This window comes from Tasmannia lanceolata, unplaced genomic scaffold (genome assembly GCF_043159265.1).
Source record: "Tasmannia lanceolata isolate RefF3 unplaced genomic scaffold, GAP_Taslan_0.1 ptg000005l, whole genome shotgun sequence".
Taxonomy (NCBI): Eukaryota; Viridiplantae; Streptophyta; class Magnoliopsida; order Canellales; family Winteraceae; genus Tasmannia; species Tasmannia lanceolata.
The window spans coordinates 15785721-15805487 of record NW_027518682.1 but is presented as its reverse complement, the minus strand read 5'-3'; the positions used below and the strand labels follow the sequence as shown (position 1 = coordinate 15805487).

At 36.3% G+C, this 19767-nt stretch overlaps 1 protein-coding gene across 2 annotated transcripts in view; it reads left to right on the top strand.

The window, feature by feature from the left end:
* The window catches only part of LOC143877682 (nicotinate phosphoribosyltransferase 2-like), a 28534-nt gene continuing 8767 nt past the window's right edge, over positions 1–19767 (top strand). Inside the window, exons 1-9 of one of the 2 annotated variants that reach the window (XR_013250722.1) lie at positions 1–308; positions 2522–2669; positions 5715–5834; positions 6031–6165; positions 6257–6318; positions 9697–9772; positions 10935–11036; positions 13169–13294; positions 15946–16004. Coding sequence is in view for 1 of the 2 variants with exons in the window: in XM_077379873.1 (XP_077235988.1) it covers positions 145–308; positions 2522–2669; positions 5715–5834; positions 6031–6165; positions 6257–6318; positions 9697–9772; positions 10935–11036; positions 13169–13294; positions 15946–16004 (992 nt within the window). In the remaining variant the exon portion in view is untranslated. The remainder of the gene's footprint in view (positions 309–2521; positions 2670–5714; positions 5835–6030; positions 6166–6256; positions 6319–9696; positions 9773–10934; positions 11037–13168; positions 13295–15945; positions 16005–19767) is intronic. The other variant, XM_077379873.1, reaches the window with a different exon arrangement.

The window sequence follows — 19767 nt, the reverse complement described above, 5'->3', positions numbered from 1 at the left end:
TTTCTTCCCGTCCTGACTGAAAACACCACATAGATGATGGACCCCTCTCTTTGTCCTCTTCTCCCTTAATATAACCAGAACAAGAAGCTCAAGAACGAAACCCTAGAAAAAGGAAAACTGGTGCTTTTGCTGTGGCGAAAAAGAATGGAGGCGAACTCGAACGCGAATGGATCGATGGAAGAGCAGAGCTCGCTCTCTCCGCTCCGTGGCCCAACGAATCCTATGGTTTCTCCGCTCCTCACAGATCTATATCAGTTCACTATGGCCTACGCTTATTGGAAAGCCGGCAAGCATCTCGATCGAGCCGTGTACGTTTTGAATTCCTCTGAATTTCAGTTTCTCAGCTCTCTCTCTCTCTCTCTCTCTCTCTCTCTCTCTCTCTCTCTCTCGCTCTCTCTCTCTCTCTCTCTCTCTCTCTCTCTCTCTCTTATTAATTTGTTTTTTTTTTGTCTATCTGTTAGGTTTTCTGCTAGTTTCGATTTTCTGTGTAGCTTTGATTGAATTCGTTACAGATTACTATTAGAATAATGAAAATGATCGATTAGGGCTAGGTGGAATGGAGTAGATAGGTATTTAGCGCTGAATTTGTGTTGGGTGATTTGCTATTTTTTAAGAATTATGTCTCTGTGGGAAACAGATGTTCGCAGAATTTATTTAATATCTTTTAATTTTGGGAATTTGTTTAGCTAAACATGATTTATATATCTAGATTGAGTCAAGGAGCTAACGGATGAGGTGTGAGGTTCACCTTGAAGATACACTGTCTGAAAAAATTACCTTCATGTTATTAAGCTATAGGAAACTATCTTATGTATTTTACTATTTCTAATAACACATTGAAAATGGTAAGTTAAAATGACTGGCTTGATGGAGTCTTGGTAGTTGTAGCCAATTGTAGGAGGGAAGGGATTTTGATAGGATATTCTGTCTGGATATCAAAATATGCAAATGATTCTTCACGCATTTTGACTAGTTGGTAGACTTAAGTTTGCAACTTTAAATACTAGTGTGTACAATCCGGGTATGGTTGGACTCGTGCAAACTATGCAATTACGGACAATACCTTACATGCATACATAGCCATTAAAAATAGCAAGTATACATACATGATACATATACAATTACGGATGATAGTAACCACGTCCGACTACCTCCGACGTGATTCCTTTAATCAATTATTTAGTTTCGTTACTGGAAAGGATGAACTTCAGAGGGTTCTTCTGTTGCATTTTCTCTAGTGTTCCATATTTGTTCCATAGCAATCGTGATCGGTTTTTCACCAAACAGAACCATAAGTATTTGACTTGATGTTAAGCTTCTACTCATAGGCTCCAATGGTTGGCCCATGATAGTAATATGGAGCATAGTTTTAAAACTCCCCTATATCCGCGTTGACTCCCCCTATTCGACTCCCTTTTACCATGGCCGTGTTCCGCGTTGTGTCCTATAGAGTCAATAAAAACTCCTTTGTCTCTCCCGAGTTATGACCGCATCAACCGAGTACTCAGCCGTATCAACCGCGTCCACCCCGAGTTCGACAAGGATTTTTCTTGGCCACGTTCCATGCCGCATCCGCGTTTTTAAACACTGATATGGAGTTAGGCCAGATATTAGGATTGTGCACACAAACCAGCATCTTGTTTCCTCTTGCCTTGATATTTATTCTTCTTTCATGATTTCTTTGATTTATAGGAGGTTACTCTTGCATCACCTCCTAAAATAACATCATTCCTCATTGAGGCACGCAAAATCCATTATATTGTATCTGCCCATCATCCTAGGCAGAGGAGTAGTCTGGTTCAAAAAACCCAGTTATATCCCCACTATGATTAAATTCCTGGACTTCTGTCACTATATCCTCTCTCACAAAATGTAGTGTGTTTTGGTGGAAGTAGGAAGTGTTTTTACTACCCTTAATGAGCCATGCTATCCTTGACTTTTTCTAGTAAAGTTGTGTCGAACAGATTTTCCAGAAATATACAACACTTCCAATGGAATTTTCTTTTTTTGAATGGAAATATTTGGAGATTATTAACCATTTAGACTAGAATCACTTCACTTCAGTGAACTCTTAACTAGGTGTAACGATGTTGACCATCAGCATTGAATTGGTGCCATACCATAAGACTTGTTTCCTGCCAAATTAGCTCAATTTAGGGATTTTTCCCTATATCAGTATTATTTAGTGCATTTGGAGTGGATTTTTGGATATTTAGGGCGCTAGCCTGCAGCAAACTTAGTTCTGATTAGGTGTTGAGTGGCAAACAGTACATAAGATGAGACGCGGGTTGCAATTTATTTTTAAGTGTCTTTTTCTCTTTGCACTAGACTTTGAAATTTCTTCCATCCATGTGATTGTAGCACATTATTTTCCTTGCATTGGTTACTCATGTAGTTGCCACTAGTATGTATTTACTACTGGGCTTTACTTTTGTTAGTTGCCAAACTGTTATACGAGTTGTTTCTGAATTATGAAACAAATCGGTGACTCTTTTTGTTCCTAAACTTGGATATGTTTCAGGTTTGATTTATATTTCCGGAAGAATCCTTTTGGAGGTGAATACACTATCTTTGCGGGCCTAGAAGAATGTATTCGTTTTATTGCTAATTTCAAATTTAAGGAGGAGGAGATCTCCTTCCTGCGCTCTACTTTGCCTCCTACATGTGAGGTATATTAAATTTATTTATCAATGCTATTTTTTACTCTGGTTATATTTTAAATTTTAAACAGATATTGATGAAAGAGGAAACAGAATATATAATAGAAAAATGGCCAGAAAATAGTCACTGATGATAAAACTTTCAAATGTTTGGGAAAATTTCAGAAACCCAGGATTTTTTACTTGAGTAACAGGCGGCAGTTTCCATTTTGGTTGGAATAATCAAACTATTGCATTAGCCTTTCATTTTAAACAACTAATCATTTTTATGCACCTTCTAAAAGATATTTAAGTTCCCTAGCTATACCATTTCATTTCTTTACAATTGTATCTTATGTATAAGTTGATGGATATATATTATATAATCATCTAGCAGTGGTTTTACAACTATAAAGATGGCGTTGTCCCTTTTATGACTTTCTTATCTATCTCTTTTTCTTCTCCTATAAAGATTTTTTTCACTTATAAAAAAAGGAAAAAAAAATGTTGTTAAAACTGATTATTGTCAAATATTACAAAATGAAGATTTTTTACTAGAATTTCTCAACAAGAGTATTTCAGAAATTTTTATAGTTTTGGTTTTCTTTGGCTTCATTTTTTTTTTTGAAAATGATAGCAAATTTATTAAAAAGCAAAGACGACCAATATGGTCAAAATACAGAGAGGAAAGAGCTATACAAAAAAAATTACTAAAGAAAGCTAAAACTCAAGGCGGAAGCACATCAAAGAGGACTAAAGAATCCTTGGAGACACCATCTCTGGCAAGGCTATCCGCCAACTTGTTAGCCGAACAATCTTGGGCTTCATGTTTTAGGAAACACACACACACACACAAGTTTAAAAATATATAAAACTATGTAAAAATATAGTAAATTCAATAAATAAATAAAAATACAAAAAGAAGAAACAATTTAACTTAAATATTCCTTTTTTTTAAAGGAAAAAACGACTTACATATTCCTTTTTAAATTAAAGTACAAATTGTCTAGATTTTTTGAAATTTAAATGTTGATAACTATATATCTCAAGATGAAAATGGTGGATCCAGTTATATTAATTTTTCTTTTTCTTTTTCTTTTTCTTTCTTGGATTTTTAGAGGAAAACTTAGTTGTCAATTCTGTTCCGTTCTAAACAGACCTTCCTAAGCATTCCATTTAGGAATGGTTTATGGAACACAACTATGAATGAACACTCTTTTATGGATAAAATTGAGCAAAACGTAATGGAAAAAAAATCAGCTATAACGTTTTTTTAGTTTTTCCCATTTACACGTAAAATATAATTGATTTAATTCCGTTACGGGTTTTTGATGTTCATTTACCCTATCCAGCCAAATTGTGGAGGGTTAAAACCAAGGAAGCAGGATTCTTACCTAGTAGTGGGGAAGCTCAATTCCCGGGTTCTCGAATCCAAAACGGGAATCTTCTCGAATCCCAAAAAACTAGGAATCCCGGTTCGGATTCACCGGAAACTCGATTCCCACTCTTGGGAATCGCGGTTTATGATTCCCCGGAAACTCGATTCCTACTTTTGGGAACCGTGGTTTAATGTTATGTGAAACGCGATTTCCCAGCAGTTCTCCGGAGATTCCCTTGCGATGCCCAATTCCCTAGCGATTCCCCAACAATTCCCCGGCGACTCCCCGACAACTCCCTGGCGACTCTCCGGCGACTTCACGATTCCTGCTTCCGACCATCTTGGGAGCCTTTGATTCCCGTTTTGATTCCCGCTCTGGCAACCTTGGTTAAAACACATCAAAATCCCTCTTATGTACACATTTGATATTTTCCAGGATTCTAAAAGCCGGTGAGTTCGCTCCACCGCAAAACCTCACATAACTAACTAAATTAATGAATAAGAATTTCAATGTTTCAGTTCGCTAAGTTTGAAAAGTCCAAAGAGCACAGACTAGCCAACAAGACTTTCCATCCCTTGTTCCTAATTTACTTTCCCCAAACAGGCCCCATGGATCTATCCTCAATTGCCTATCTTGTGTTCAAGGTCCCCCGGTTCCTCGATTACACCTCGAGGTGCACTGGACTGCACAACGATCAATGCTTTCTTGCCCCTTCTACTAAAATATGCCTAATTAACCCTTATTCTCGAAAGTACTTGTCAGCTTCCTCTTCAGAGGCTATTCCGTATTCTCTCCCTAAATCTTTGCCTTTGAAACATATCTTTGATGAGCCGTCTAATGAAGATCTGACTCAATGGATCATTTGCAATCTTGAAATAGCTGTACCTGCCATCGAAAAATGGAATGTCAAGGGAAAACAAGACCACACATCCCTAGATGTCCTTGACAAGTAGACCAAGTTGTCAAGACTATTGAGTATATGTTATACAACTTGGGTGGGGCTTTTGTGAGAGTTTTTTTTTTTTTTGAATGTTGTTGAGAGAGAGAGAGAGAGAGAGAGAGAGGGCGGGGTGTTATTTTCTTATGGATGTAGTAGTGAGACATTACATAATGGCAGTAAATCTCAGATTTTGAGGTTTCCAAGATACTTCCATTACCGGAAATGCCGAAATATGATGTGGCTGCATGCCTACACTAATCAAAGTGGTAAAGAACCTAAGTTTCTTTTCTAAGCTTCAATCCCAGCCCATACCATTTACAAAACCTCTAGGCTAGGACATTCTATGGTGTAGCAAAAATAGCTGCTATGAGATAATGCCTTTATAGGATGTATTGCGAAGAGGGAGATCTCCAATAAATGGACAAGAGTATGTACAAATGAGCCTAAAATGATGATACTACTAAACTGATAAATAAACATACAGTTTGGGACTAAACAATAAATAGGCATAATAAACTGGGGGCCACGTTGTATTTACTACTAAATTGAACTGAGGAGCATGTCCCATTGTCTTTGTTTTGTCATATACGAGACAAGCTTTATGATTTCATGCCTCATCTAATGGTATGATCTGATTAGTTTCACATGGATAGCTAGTTGTTCTGCTTCTTTATATGCCTTATGTAGTTACTGCCGGCATAACATTTTGTTGACCATTAAAAAAAACATTTTGTTGACTATCTATGTTTTCTATAGGATGGATTTTTCGATTATCTAAGGGGAATTGACTGCTCTGATGTTGAAGTGTACTCTATTTCTGAGGGATCAGTTGTTTTTCCTAAGATACCCTTGTTGAGGGTTGAAGGACCTGTTGCTGTGAGTACCATCAAATAAAGTTTCTTTGTTAAACATAGTTATCTTGAAGATTTTTATTGATAAATCTAGACCATCTTTCCGTTTTCAGTTTATGTGAAATTTTAATTGTGCTTAATCAAACTTGCAATTGTATTCTTGAATGTTATTTTGATATTTTTCATCACCAAAACACAGGTTTTTCTGTATTGCATTTCAGGCGGTTCAACTGCTTGAAACTCCATTTGTGAATCTTATCAATTATGCTTCCTTAGTTGCTACGAATGCTGCAAGACACAGATTTGTTGCAGGGAAGTCCAAACTTCTGCTCGAGTTTGGTCTTCGACGGGCACAGGTTTTGAATCTTTATCTTCTCTCGTGTGAAATGCTTATGGATTATGAGTTTTTACTTTATCAGAAGTATGTTATATTTATTTGAGATATAGGGGCCTGATGGTGGAATAAGCGCATCAAAATACTGCTATATGGGTGGATTCGATGCAACAAGGTTATTTCTTATTTCTGTAACATTGAATATTGTTTTTGGAGCATATATTAGGGATTTTGATCGATGGATTGAAATTTCTTAAATAAATTTATGACACAGTAATTCCTGTTATGAGTCTAGGAATAATTTAATAGGATGAAGAATTTTCTTCTCACATTTATTTGCCATGTTACCATGTAAATGGTTTATCTGCAGTATAGTGGAAACTATTGAGTTACATGCCTCGCATATTGTGGTGTACATCCTCTCACAAAATGATATTTAGTATTTCATCTTGGACATCTATGCTCTCAGGCTATATATGGTGATAATTGTATTATAATTTCAAGAATCCTTGTTAAAATCTATCATGTGGTTGACTAAACTAGATGATCGAGCCTTAATGAAAATTGAGTAAAAGCAATGCAGTGATCAAATATAATAATTCTGAACAGCAACATGAATCACTGAACAATTAGCTTCATCAATGGGCCAAAAATCTGTATATTCAGAGCAAACGAACTATAGAAATTAATTTCAACAAGTGATTGAACAGTAAAAATATATCCAATATGTTATAAAACTAATTCCGAGGAAGGTGAACAACATACCCCTAGGTAGCCATCAGCAAGGTTTAACCAAACCCTCATCTAAAAAGTATCTAAGGAAGCAAGACAGAGTACCATCCATAATATAAGAAGTGGTACAAATCAGCAAATCAGTGAGGTCAAGGGCGGCATTGAATAATCTTCTAAATTACCTCCTTAGAAGCAAGCTTGGATTGAAGGTTAGCAATATAGGAAAATAAGGTAGGACACATCTGGACTGCAGAAGAGCAGGTTTGGTTTGAAGGAAACGGTAATTGGTTTTTGTTGGTATTTCCCATATTCTTCTCATGATCTGACATGAGATATCCAAGCTGTCTACATTAATGACATGAAGTATTTGAAATTTCACGTGGCTACAAAAAATGCATAGAAGTATATGTGTGTGTGTACATAGTTGCCAGAAACTCCTTGGGGAGGTGGGAAACACATTTCCCCGGAAATGTTTCTGAAACATGAAAAAATTGGGGAAACGTTTCTGAAATGCCCGGGAAACACGTGGGAAACATGCGGGAAACATGTGCGAAACGCATGAAAGAAGTATAGGAAATGCGTGGAAACGTACGTGAAACACAGAAAATGTATGCAAACGTGTGGAAAATGTGTGAAACATACGGAAAACATTACATATTAAAAAGAAAATTACTAGTATATATAGTAATAAAAAAAAAATTAGTATGGGAAATGTATGTAAACGCATGAAAAATGTATGGGAAAGTGCATGGGACACGTACATGAAACACAAAAAATGTATGTAAATATGTGGAAAACTTGTGAAACATACGGGAAATGTTACATATTAAAAAGAAAATTAGTAGTATATATCGTAATAAAAATAGAAATAAATAAAAAATCAGTTAAAATATAAAATATGTAAGGAACATACATAAATCATCTATGCATGCCTCTATTTTTTTTTAAAAATCACGAAAAAGTTAGGTCTATTCCTCTCACATATTTCTCTCGTGTTTCCCTTGTATTTCATGTGTTTCCCTTGACATATTTCTATCATTTCTGAAATGTTTCTAATGCATTTCTTAGACGTTTCTTAGTGTGTTTCTCAAATGATTTTCTATTGCTTCACCGCTCTTGTTTTCCCTCTATTTCCACCCTGTTTCCTGCTTTCATTTCACGTTTCACTTCTTGAATTCGTTTCCCAACTTGGTAACTATGTGTTTATATATAGAGAGATGCTTTCTTAGTTGATTTTTCGCAACATATTTTGACTAGTAGTTTTTCTTATAGTGGGTACTGGTCATGGACCTAGAATAATTTTATGATCATTCATTTAGTTCCTTCTAAATTTTTGGTAGATTTCTTGTTTGTTCCAAATTAAAGCCGAGAACCCAACCCCACATTTTGACGTTTTTACAAACGAGTGGATTTCACATATGTCGTCACTAGGTGCGCGCTCGAAATCAGCCCATTCACGGTGAGATTAGTCTAACTGAAAAACTTTTTTTTTTTAATCTCAACCATTCATGAAACAGCCTCTTTATAAACAATCTATTGTAATTATTTACAGCTAATGCCATTAGGGCCATGTTAAATTGGCCTCGTCATAATAATATGAAATAAGCCGATTTAAACATGAAAGAAATATACCGAACTTCAATATAACTCAAATATAAACTAACTCTTAACAGTATCATAAGGAGAAACCTCAAAGTGTACACATATGGGTTAACGAGCTTCTATGCACATGCATAGAAAATAATGCAAGTTTTTCAGAGCAACTGAACTAAGTGCGTGCGTGCGTGCGGATAGATACTCAACTCAACTCAACTAAGCCTTTGTCCCAAACTAGTTGGGGTCGGCTAATGAATCCTTTAGAAAATTTTCATGAAGAGGGCGAAAGGATCTACCCGGCTCAAATTGACTAAGTCTAATCCTGACACTAGTTGGGTTCGTCTACTTGGATCATTTTCTTCCATTCTCTCCTATCCAAGGTCATGTTCTCTGTTATGTTCCTAGCTCTCAAGTCTTTCCTCACTGTTTCTACCCAAGTTGTTTTCGGTCTGCCCCTACGTCTTTTTACTCCATCAACTTGGTACATGTCATTTCTTCTCACTGGAGCATCCAAAGGCCTACGTTGGATATGCCCAAACCATCTTAAACGGTGCTTTCTCATCTTCTCCTCAATTGGTGCCACCCCCACCTTTTTACGGATAGATAGAGAGAGAAAATATTTTCACTAGTAGTTTTTCATATACAGATATACTGGGTGCTAGTCATGGACCAAGAATAATTTTATGATCATTCATTTAGTTCATTGTAAATTTTATGATCATTCACTTAAATTTTTTGTAGATTTCTTGTTTGCTCCATAATAAAGCCGATCTTTTCCAAAATGTGTGAGGTTCTAGTGTTGTACTCTATCTTTACTAATTTGGCTTTTTTCATGTGACTCCTGGTTTTCCGGTATATCTTTCATATGAAACGGTCATGGTAAATTTTATGACCATTCATTTAGTTCATTGTAAATTTTTGGTAGATTTCTTGTTTGTTCCAAAATAAAGCCGATCGTTTCCAAAATATTTGAGGTTCTAGTGTTGTACTTATCAAAACTCCACACTTCGTGGTTTAACATTTAATTATCTTAACTAATTTGGATTTTTTCATGTAACTCCTTGTTTCCCAGTATACGTATGGTATGAAACGGTCCGATCTTATAATGTTTATGCACTGGTTTTTGAAAAATGCGCTCAATTGGAAGGATCATATGATGTTTCATTGATCTGCTGATTAAACTTTGAGTACTGTCTCATGTCTCTTCTGTGTCCTAAATTGACAGCAACGTTGCAGCTGGAAAGTTATTTGGCATACCTCTTCGTGGAACACATTCTCATGCCTTTGTTAGCTCATTTATGGTTGGTAATTTTTAACTCTGGTTGGTAATTAGCACTGATAAATGTCATATGAAAGCCTATCCAAGTCTAACCGTATTTTCTAGGCAGATGTTTAGAGTGCTGACATAGTTATATTGCTTTCATCAACATTGTCAATGTCTTTTTACTTGCTTTCAGATTGAAGTTTCTCTATGGTCATGGATTTGTGCCGTGCTAAAAAAAATGGCAATTGTTTTGAAAATGATCCAGTAGGGGGGGAAGGGAGCTATATTTTAACGGATCGAGTTTAGTGAATCTGGGTTCGACTACTGTGTGAGGGATCCTAAGAGATGGGCTAGGCCATACCAAGTGGGCTTTCTCGGGCCCAATTGGTATCAAAGGTTCCAATGAGGCGAAGGTGATGGCTATTTTAATGGGCATTTAACTCATAGATAACGGCGACATGGATCGTTTGATTGTGGAAGGAGACTCCTTGAACGTGATTCGGTGGATGTATCATAGGAATCCTCACCCTCGGAGGTTCACAAATGGCATCGAATAAATATAGGATCGTATGGAGGGTCATGACACACGACACATCTTTTCAGCATGTTAGGAGGTCGGCTCATTGCGACAGTGGATCGGCTGGCTCAGTCTGGGGCTGAGACAACTCACTTGGAGCTGTTTGATTTCCCTCTCCTTGATGTGTTTATTGTTTTGATCTAGCTTTGTTTTTGGAGGTTCTTGATCTTGGCTTTCTCTTGTATTGACTATCCTTGGGGTTTCCCTCTTTATTAATAAAATCCTTCATCATTTAAAAAAAAAAAAAACATTTCGTTCATTTCATGTCAGTTTTGGTAGAAATTTAAAACCATGGTTTTAAGGTTATGTTCTGAGAGACAATTTTGTAGTAAACATTTCATTCGTTTCAGATCAAGGCCTCTGGTTCATTTGTCAAGCATTTGTCTCGCTTTCCTGCCTCTAAATGAAATTACATCACCTATTGGAACAAATCTTAAACGGCAAAAGTATTTTTCTCTAAACTGTGCTTTTGGCTACACATCATTTGCCAAAAATTAATGCTTTTTTTCCTAGTCGCATATGGTATTGGCTCTTCAATTGCCATGGAACTGCACAAGTCTATTTACAATTTATTAGTATATGAAGTCCTGTCTATCTATTGTCTAATTATCAAGTGTTTTAGGGCCCTGATGAGATCGTGGACAAAGCACTTCGTAGTTGTGATGGTTCAGTTACTTGTGAGGATTTTCTTAGTTTGGTGCAGACCTGGCTAAGCAAACTTCAGGTGATTGGCAGCCCCCTTTTCCTTATCTGATCTTATTTTTTTGGTTTAACTATAAGCACTACTTATTGCATCTTACATACACTACTCAAATTCTGTGTGGAATTCTTAAGGATTTTATCCAGTATATTTAGTGGGTAAGCTAACCCACTAGTTGCTGAGCTACTACATCCTAGTATGGTAAAATATCAAAAAAGGACCTTTTAGAGTTGTTTTTGATTGCTTAAGTCAAAAATATTGTTCTCGGGAATTTCTCAGCAAGGGAAAATATCGAGATATATTAATTTTTTTGGGTTTATATTGTGAGAAATGATAAAAATAAAATTATTTAAAAATATATAATTTAACAAAAAATAAAAATATCATGATATTATTGTAATATTATCACGATAAATGATAGAATGAAAATATCACTATATTTTTTAAAATCTCGGGATTATTCCGGAATTTTTTCTTTTATCAAGATGTTGTGATAAAATCGCCATATTTTGAAAATATCAAAGATATTTGTGACATAGGATAATACTCATGTTTAGCATCTAGTTTACTTCTTCACACATGCTATAGATTTGTTTCATTCCGAAGACAGTTCTGCAGATATCGGCCATTAAAGAAGGGTGGCTGCCTTTATCCAGGAGTGTTGAGTTGAAGTGTTGAACAGAAAACTGTGTTCCCTTTTGTGTTATCAACCCACAGAGGGCAATGAGCTTTGACTGGCATTGTAAGACAACTTAACCAAAGTGCCCATTTGTGAAAAAAATAGGACTTGTCAGCCCTTTGCTTCCTATTTTGCTACCAAGTTCGGCATTACGATTTCCAGCTGTGGAAAACCGTAGTTGAGCATGCTTTTATTGAAGCATGCATTTGTTTTTTGAATGATTATTGAAGCATACAGATGCTTTTCGCAAATATTTTTCTTCTTTGCAACTGTCAAGTTTCAATGTGAGGCAATTGCATGCCCAGTTGCCTGGGCCTCCTAATTGCTAATTTGGCCAAGCGTGCATCCTTAAACTCTTCCATGGCCACGTACATAGCATTCTAGGGTTTGTCTTAGTTTCAATTCGCCCCCACCCCAATGTGTCCATATTAGTAGCCTGACTACTTCAATGTTACACAACATGACACAATATTACAGAAAGAATTCACTCTTAACAACTTACTCCCTAGTCCCTACCCTCTCTAGTACAAAATGTAGAATGCAAGGTTCCTGCTCAATGTTGCACAACATAATGAGCCTCTCCAATCCCAAGAATATGACATATCAGAGGGTCTACTTTATTTATAACTGTGTTACTTCAGTACTTGGCGTAAATAATCCAGAATTAAGGTCATAAATCATTTGTAAATGCAATTTTTAGAATATGGGAAAAATGTGTTTCCTAACACCATCATCTTTCCCAGTAACATAACACATGCATGCACGCACTTAATTGCACATGTAAAACAATTATTAGAGTATGGAAAAATGTGTTTCCTAACACCATCATCTTTCCCAGTAACATAACGCTTGCATGCACGTACTTAATTGCACATATGATCCATGCCTAATATCTTCTATCATACATGTATATATTCACAATCAATTCTCTATGTAACCCTTCACTTGCTTGTGTGTAGGAGCTGTTATATGATGCATGCATGTAGTTATCCTTGAAAACAGTATAAAATATAGGTGCAGGCCACCGTTAGATGCTCCAAACCTTGCATTCAGGGCCTACTGTGTATGGGCCATGCTGAGAACTTTATTCATACAGATGATCCTAACCCTCTGGCTTTTGGAGACTTTCCCTCTGAATGTGGGATGTGCCTTTTAATTCTTTAGTTGTCCACACTGGTTAACATTCTCTGCATTCCCTGTTTATTGTTCTCGTTGTGAATTTGGAAGTTTTTTTAATGTTTTCATGCGCATTCACATCCCTTTTTAAACATAATTTCTTGGTGCCATCAAACGGAAAACTGGCTTATTTTTTTAAATATAGTTCCGCTTTTTATCTTTTCTGGATATGGCTGCCACATGCAAGTACTTTGCCATTTCACCTAGAATATATGACCACGGGATATTGTTTATTTGAATCAACTTGTATGTTTGTGGGCCCTACTTTTGAATTCTTTTTAATTCAAATATATCTGTTCAGGCTTTTCAGTGGTCAAATTCATTACGTGGTATTTTTGGTGAGACAAACCAGAGTGAGCTGGCAGCTTTCACCTCATATGCATTGGCGTTCCCAAATAACTTTCTAGCGCTTGTAGACACATACGATGTAAGTGTATTTATCATTTGAGCAATTTCCTTAGTTTTCTTTTCATTTAAATACCTCTATTTAACACTGCCATGAATTGATTAGTTATTATATTAGAAAGACCTTGTTGCCAAACATTAAGATTAAATAACTCGTGAGCTAACTTAGATTTGAATGGTTTCAAGTCAAGCTGAACTACTTGTGTCATGAGTATGGTTTTAAATTTCGTCCAAAATCAATTTCGGAAATTTCATATTATTATTCCGAAATTTCGGTAGTTTCGGCCAAAATTTGGGAATTAATAAAATAATACTTTTTTTATTACTGGATTTGATCGAAATTTTGGTTTCGGCCAAGGGAGAAATTGAAACCGAAAATGAAATTTAAATCCATGGTCATGAATAGTCTTTGTGGGCAATGTTTTGAAAATCGAAATTGAAGCATAAATCGTAATAGGGGTTGAATCATATCGACATATCGGATGGTAAATCGTAAAATTCATTCATATTTGCATTTCCACATTAAAAAATTACAAACAAATCAGAGACAATAATAAAATGACTGATTATCTATTTTTATCCAACTAATTATTTATTTTTATCCAAATCCATTAATTTAAATAAAAACTACCATGATTTGTTATTCAATATCGTAGTGCAAATCGTTTGCTAACAAACTCGTCATATACTAATCATCCTTTTTGACTTTTTCTATCCAAAGTCATGAATATTGGATAATAATCTTAAAAATAATAAGACACGAGTTCATATCAATTCTCAAAGAAATTGATAAGTTGTTGCCGTTGTCCTCATCGTTGTCTCCCTCCTCGATGTCAGCAATGCTCTCAAGCACATGCATTGTGCTTGGATGAATGCACATATCGACATTCGTCCCCCAAATATGGTGGAAAAAAGAGAGTATGTTGTAGTGTAAATATTTATCTATATATTCATTTTGTAATATTAAGTATACATGTAATTACTATAATAAAAGAGAGAAAATAAGCATGGAAAATAAACAAAGAACTTCTAATCTTTTGTTCCGAAGCACTGTGCCATATTTTGTTCCCTGGCAGTGTGTGTGCCAGTATCACAGGATCTAAGTACGTGGTATTGGGTATAAGCTTAGGCAATTTAATATGTTGAAACCAATCCTAATTCTATATGTCATTGTCCTAAAATTCCAGCAGCAAAATGCAAGCTTACATTCAAATTAGATCAACGCAAAGCCAAAACATTTGTTTACAAATTATGAGCAATACTTTGTTTGCACATGCAAAGTTATAGTTTGGCTCTGGATTGCCAAAAATGTTTGCTTCTCCTGCATTTTTTTATCTGGGGTGTAAACACACTTCATTGGTCCTTTGTGACCCAGATCTCTATATTTAGCATCCCACTGGAAAGAGGATCATCACCCAGTAAACAGCAGTCATAAACCCAACTTAACCATGGTGGTAACCCCCTCTCTTATCAAGCCTAATTCAAAAGGCCCAAAGCCCCTCCTCTGCTTGCTCAAGAATCCCTCTCTTTGAGTTATAAAATGCAATGCATGCATTATTGATAATAAAAGTAATCATTTTTAATGTCCTCCCAGAAGGGAGATCAGGACCCACTGTACAGTGTAGTGACGGACCCAACTTAAGCAAGATCACAGCCCTCTCTCATCAAACCATAATATGAAAGTCCCAAAGCCCCTTCCCTCTTCTTACCTGAGAATCCCTCTCAGTTGTAAAATATTAATGTGCATGTGTGCATGCATTATTTATAATAGCAGTTGTCATAATTTCATGCATAAATTACAACATAAGCTTGTCCATATTACTGTGTAATGTATGCCTAGTAGAATGTGCTGAAGCAACCTAGACTATTCTACCTTTAATTTACTCCTTCCCAGAGACCGTTGTGTCCTATATACTAAAGCGGGAAAGCCTAAGCCATCATATCACGTATTAGAGGAAATAGCACTTGCATGTATCCACTTTCATAGTGCGTGCTTGAGTAACCCTCATTCTATGTCATCCACTTTCATAGTGCGTGCTTGAGTAACCCTCATTCTAGGTCTTTGGATCATCTATGTTGTAAGTGGTCTTACTTTCTTGTTTTTGATTTTATAATTGTTAAATGAAAATAATAATTGATTTCCTTATATAAATTGATGTACATCAACTATAGCAATCATTCTAGTTGGATTTGATATCAATCATGTTTCCTAACAACTAATAACCGATAATGTTAGTGGGAATTGTCAAAACAGGAAAGAAAAAAAAATGATAATTATAGAGATTGAAGAGACAGACACCGGCGGGCGGGGGGGGATGGGGGCAGGGGTCATTTCCATGTGTTTTTGGGATGCATATCAACGTTTTTTAAATGGTGGGACATGTATCAACGTTGGATTTGTTTTTTAGAACAGCACTTCCCTTTTGGCAGTTTTCTTCGTAACCCATACCCTACATATCTGCCTCTATCTTAGAAACTGGTCATTTTTTGTTAAAAGTAATGTGCTTTACCATCAATCATTATATTTGCATGTCATATCTCTAGGATTGATCACTTCCTTCAGTATGTTATATGAGCAATACTCTTCCATTTGATTTAGATGCTTTTATTTTTTCTATGCCGATAATGGCTTATTATCAACTTAGCATTGACAATTTTTGTTAGAATTAGCAGGTTGTGAGAAGTGGAGTTCCTAATTTCTGCGCAGTTGCATTAGCACTTAGTGATTTGGGGTATGTCAGGAATGTTCTGACTTGTCTAGCAATCTTTTCTTAATAAATTCTTTTGTTGACATGGGAGAAAATAGTTTACATTTTCATATTGTTGCATTGTTCCTTGATTTCTATTAGACCTACGTATTTGTCATGCTTGTAACTCTTTGTCAGAGCTTTCGCCAGGTTCTTTTGTATTAAGTCTCTCTCTTTTTCTTTTTAAATGGAAGTCTCTAGGATCTTTTTAGTAGATAGATGGGAAGAGCTTATGTTTAAAGTCCGTCTATTAACCTTGTGTGAGATGCTTTCCAATTTTGAGTTGGGCACATTATTCTGATGGATAACTTGTACTTCTGTACATTTGTGTTTAGTTAATTTTGGTTTATTCAGGTATTTTTGCGATAATATTTCCATAAATTCATTGATCATTTTAGTGGATGGATAATGAGAACCAATATTCAAAGTTGTTCATCCACACCAGATGCATCACATGCAACCTCAAATACCTTAGAAAAGTCTGGTCGACGCAATACTGGGCCTCAGTCATGAGCTTCTTAACTTCTTGAAATGCTTTCGTGGCACTCTTGGTCCACTTGAACTCCCCTTTTTTTTGCAATCCGTCACGGGAGCCATAATGGAACTTAACCCTTTAATAAATCTCGAATAAATCGCCAATCCATGAAAGCTTCCAACTTCATGGATATTAGTGGGTTCTGGCCACTCAACAATAGCACGAACATTCTCAGGATCAACTTCCGCACCCTCAATTGAGACAACAACCCAAGAAATATAACTTGATTGTTGAAGAACGTGCATTTCTTTAGGTTTGCGTACAGTTTCTCTCTGTTGAGTGTTTCAAATACTTGTCGAAGATGTGACAAGTGGGCAATTTTGGTTTTACTATAAATTAAAATATCATCAAAGTAAACAACCAAAAACTTGCCAATGAATGGTCTAAGCACTTGTGTCATTACTCTCATGAATGTGCTTGGCTTATTTGTTAAGCCAAAAGGCATAACTAATCATTCGTATAAACCATCCTTTGTCTTAAAAGCGGTCTTCCACTCATCACCAACTCAAACTCTAATTTGGTGATACCCACTTTTTAGATCTATCTTTGAAAATATGGCAGAGCCTGCCATCATGTCAAGCATATCATCAAGCCTGGGAATTGGTAATCAATACTTGACAGTGATCTTGTTTTTCGCTTGACTATTGACGCACAGGTGCCAACTTCCATCCTTTTTTAGCGTAAGCAATGAGGGTAACATGGACTCAGGCTTTCTCGAATCAAGCCTTTGCCCAAAAGTTCATCTACTTGCCTCTTTAACTCAGCATGTTCTTTGGGGTTCATGCGATAGTGGGGCAAGTTCGGCAAAGAGGATCCAAGAACTAGATCAACGGCATGCTGAATGTCTCGCATAGGGGTAGTTCATGGTAGTTCTTCAAAAAATAATTCCTCATATTCTTTCATTAACGGTTTCACCTTAGGAGGAATTTCAATAACGGCCTCATTCTGGAGGACATAATCCTCTTTTGCCACTAGAGCGTAAATCTTTGCATACTCTTTACTCTCCTTTTCAAAACCCTTTTGATTAAGAATACCTAAGGGTTTCTTGGACTTGCTAGTGGAAGCAACGTCCTTTTCAGCCACTTTGAATGGTTGCGGTGGGCATGACTGCAAAGTAATTTTCTTGCCTTTGTGCTCGAATGAATATGTGTTGGATTTCCCGTAATGTACAGCATCTCTGTCATACAACCACGGTCATCCTAGTAAAATGTGAGCAACATTCATCTCAACTACATCACACCAGATTGTGTCGGTGTATGATAAGAATTGAAGAGGCACACGATATCTCTAGGTAACCGGAATGGTTGACTGATCAACCCAAACAGCCTTGTATGGATTTGGGTGTGGCTCGGGTTTAAGTCCCATTCGGCTAACTCCATTGGGAGAAACTACATCCATACAGCTCCACTATCAATGATAACTCTACAGTTCTTGCCTTGGTGTTTAGTGAAAGTGTAAAAGATTATGCTTCTTCTCCGGTCCTCATCCGCTTTTGGTTGTGTGATCATACATCTCATCAAGCCAACCTTGTTCAAATTTTTTTTTGCTTCTAATTCTTCTTCCTCAATAATATAGCCATCGGCCACATAATTTTGCTCATCATTCTCGGCCTCATTGGCTTGTAACTCATTACTTACGGCTTGTAGCTCTCGACTGTGAGCCTCACGGTCAAGTCTGCTATGCTGTATCTCTTCGCGGATAAGATTCAAATCTGTCCTAGTATCTCTAATAAGTTGGGACAACTCATCATTAGACACCTGATTGCTGGCTGTCATCGTGTGGTAACCCTTACCACTCCTTGTGGGCATGCAAAGGGCCTAAACACAAATTTGGACTCCTTTTTTTTCTTACTCTTGACACCCTAAAGGTTTCCTAAAAATACTCTGTGCTCGAATACCAAGTTGATGCAGGACAATACCTAATCTAGAGAAAATCCGACACTCCTAATGGGATAATGGTTTTAGGAAAGGCTTAGGGTTAACTCGGAAGACTCAAACCTTCTAAAGGGACTAACCTAGGGCTGATTTAATGAAGGTTTAATTAATGGGCAGCAGCAATATCGAGGCTTAGAATGCATTCAATAATTAAAACGAACATAATTAGCATGAAATAAACCTTATACAAATCAACCAGTAGGTAAAGCTCTTTCAGGTGAATTGTTAATGGCAAAATTAGGCCTAAACTGTGTTTTACACATGCAACCAATTAAAATAACTAAAAGCTAATGTAAGTACCAATGAAATAGATGTAATACAAGCATGAAAATAATAATACCCAATGAAGAAAACAAGAAAAAATGTCCAGCAGCAGTAAAAGGCTCAAAATATTCCAGTTTTGGGCTGTAAGGGTATTTTGGTAATTTGGCAGATTTGGGATTTTGGTTTAATACTGCTGTTCAAATCTTAGGTTAAATCTAGGGTTTAGGCTCTGATTTGATGGTAGGTTTAGTCTAGAGTTCACTAAAACTAGTTTCAGGGTTTTAGGGCTTGAAAATGGTGAAAATCACAATAAGGCTCAAAAGGGGTTTGAAGTTAGGGTTCTTGGGTGTTTAGGCTGAGGTTTAATCATAAAAACAATCCCTCAAAATCTCATACAAGATCTTGGAGAAAATAGAAAATCTGATTTACTAACCTTTTTGTGTTGATTTGATTGAAGAAACAGAAGATAATAGAAGAGAGAAGATGAGAGAAGAAGGGCTCCAAACCACCAAGAGGAGAAGAGAAGAGTCCAAGCCACAATAGCTCTCACAAAAAATTCTCAATCCTGTTCAATATTCAGAAGTCTTTTTACATTGCTTTCATAAGATGTATTTATAAGAAAAGTAACCCTAGAAGATAACTTAAAGTTAAAAACTAATCTCAACCATTCATCTAATCTAAAGTAAACTAAGTAAAGATAAAAACTTACCTAAAATAGTAATCCCGTAATAGACCTTTACCACTTCCTAAAAACACTCATAACTTGCTCAAATCACATCCAAATCATGTGATCTTGGGTCCATTAGATAGGTAATTGAAAAACCTTTCTAATAATACTAAAAACATGCCAAACGGATAAGTCTGTGACCCATGCTAGAGTCCCCGTCATCCGTCCCGTCCACGTCTACACTTGTAAACCTTGAATCCATGCCCATTGTTGATGTCCCCATCAGTTTACTATTCATATGACATTGTTCACCAATATGTTTTAGTTTTCTTTCATTTTCGTGGTTTA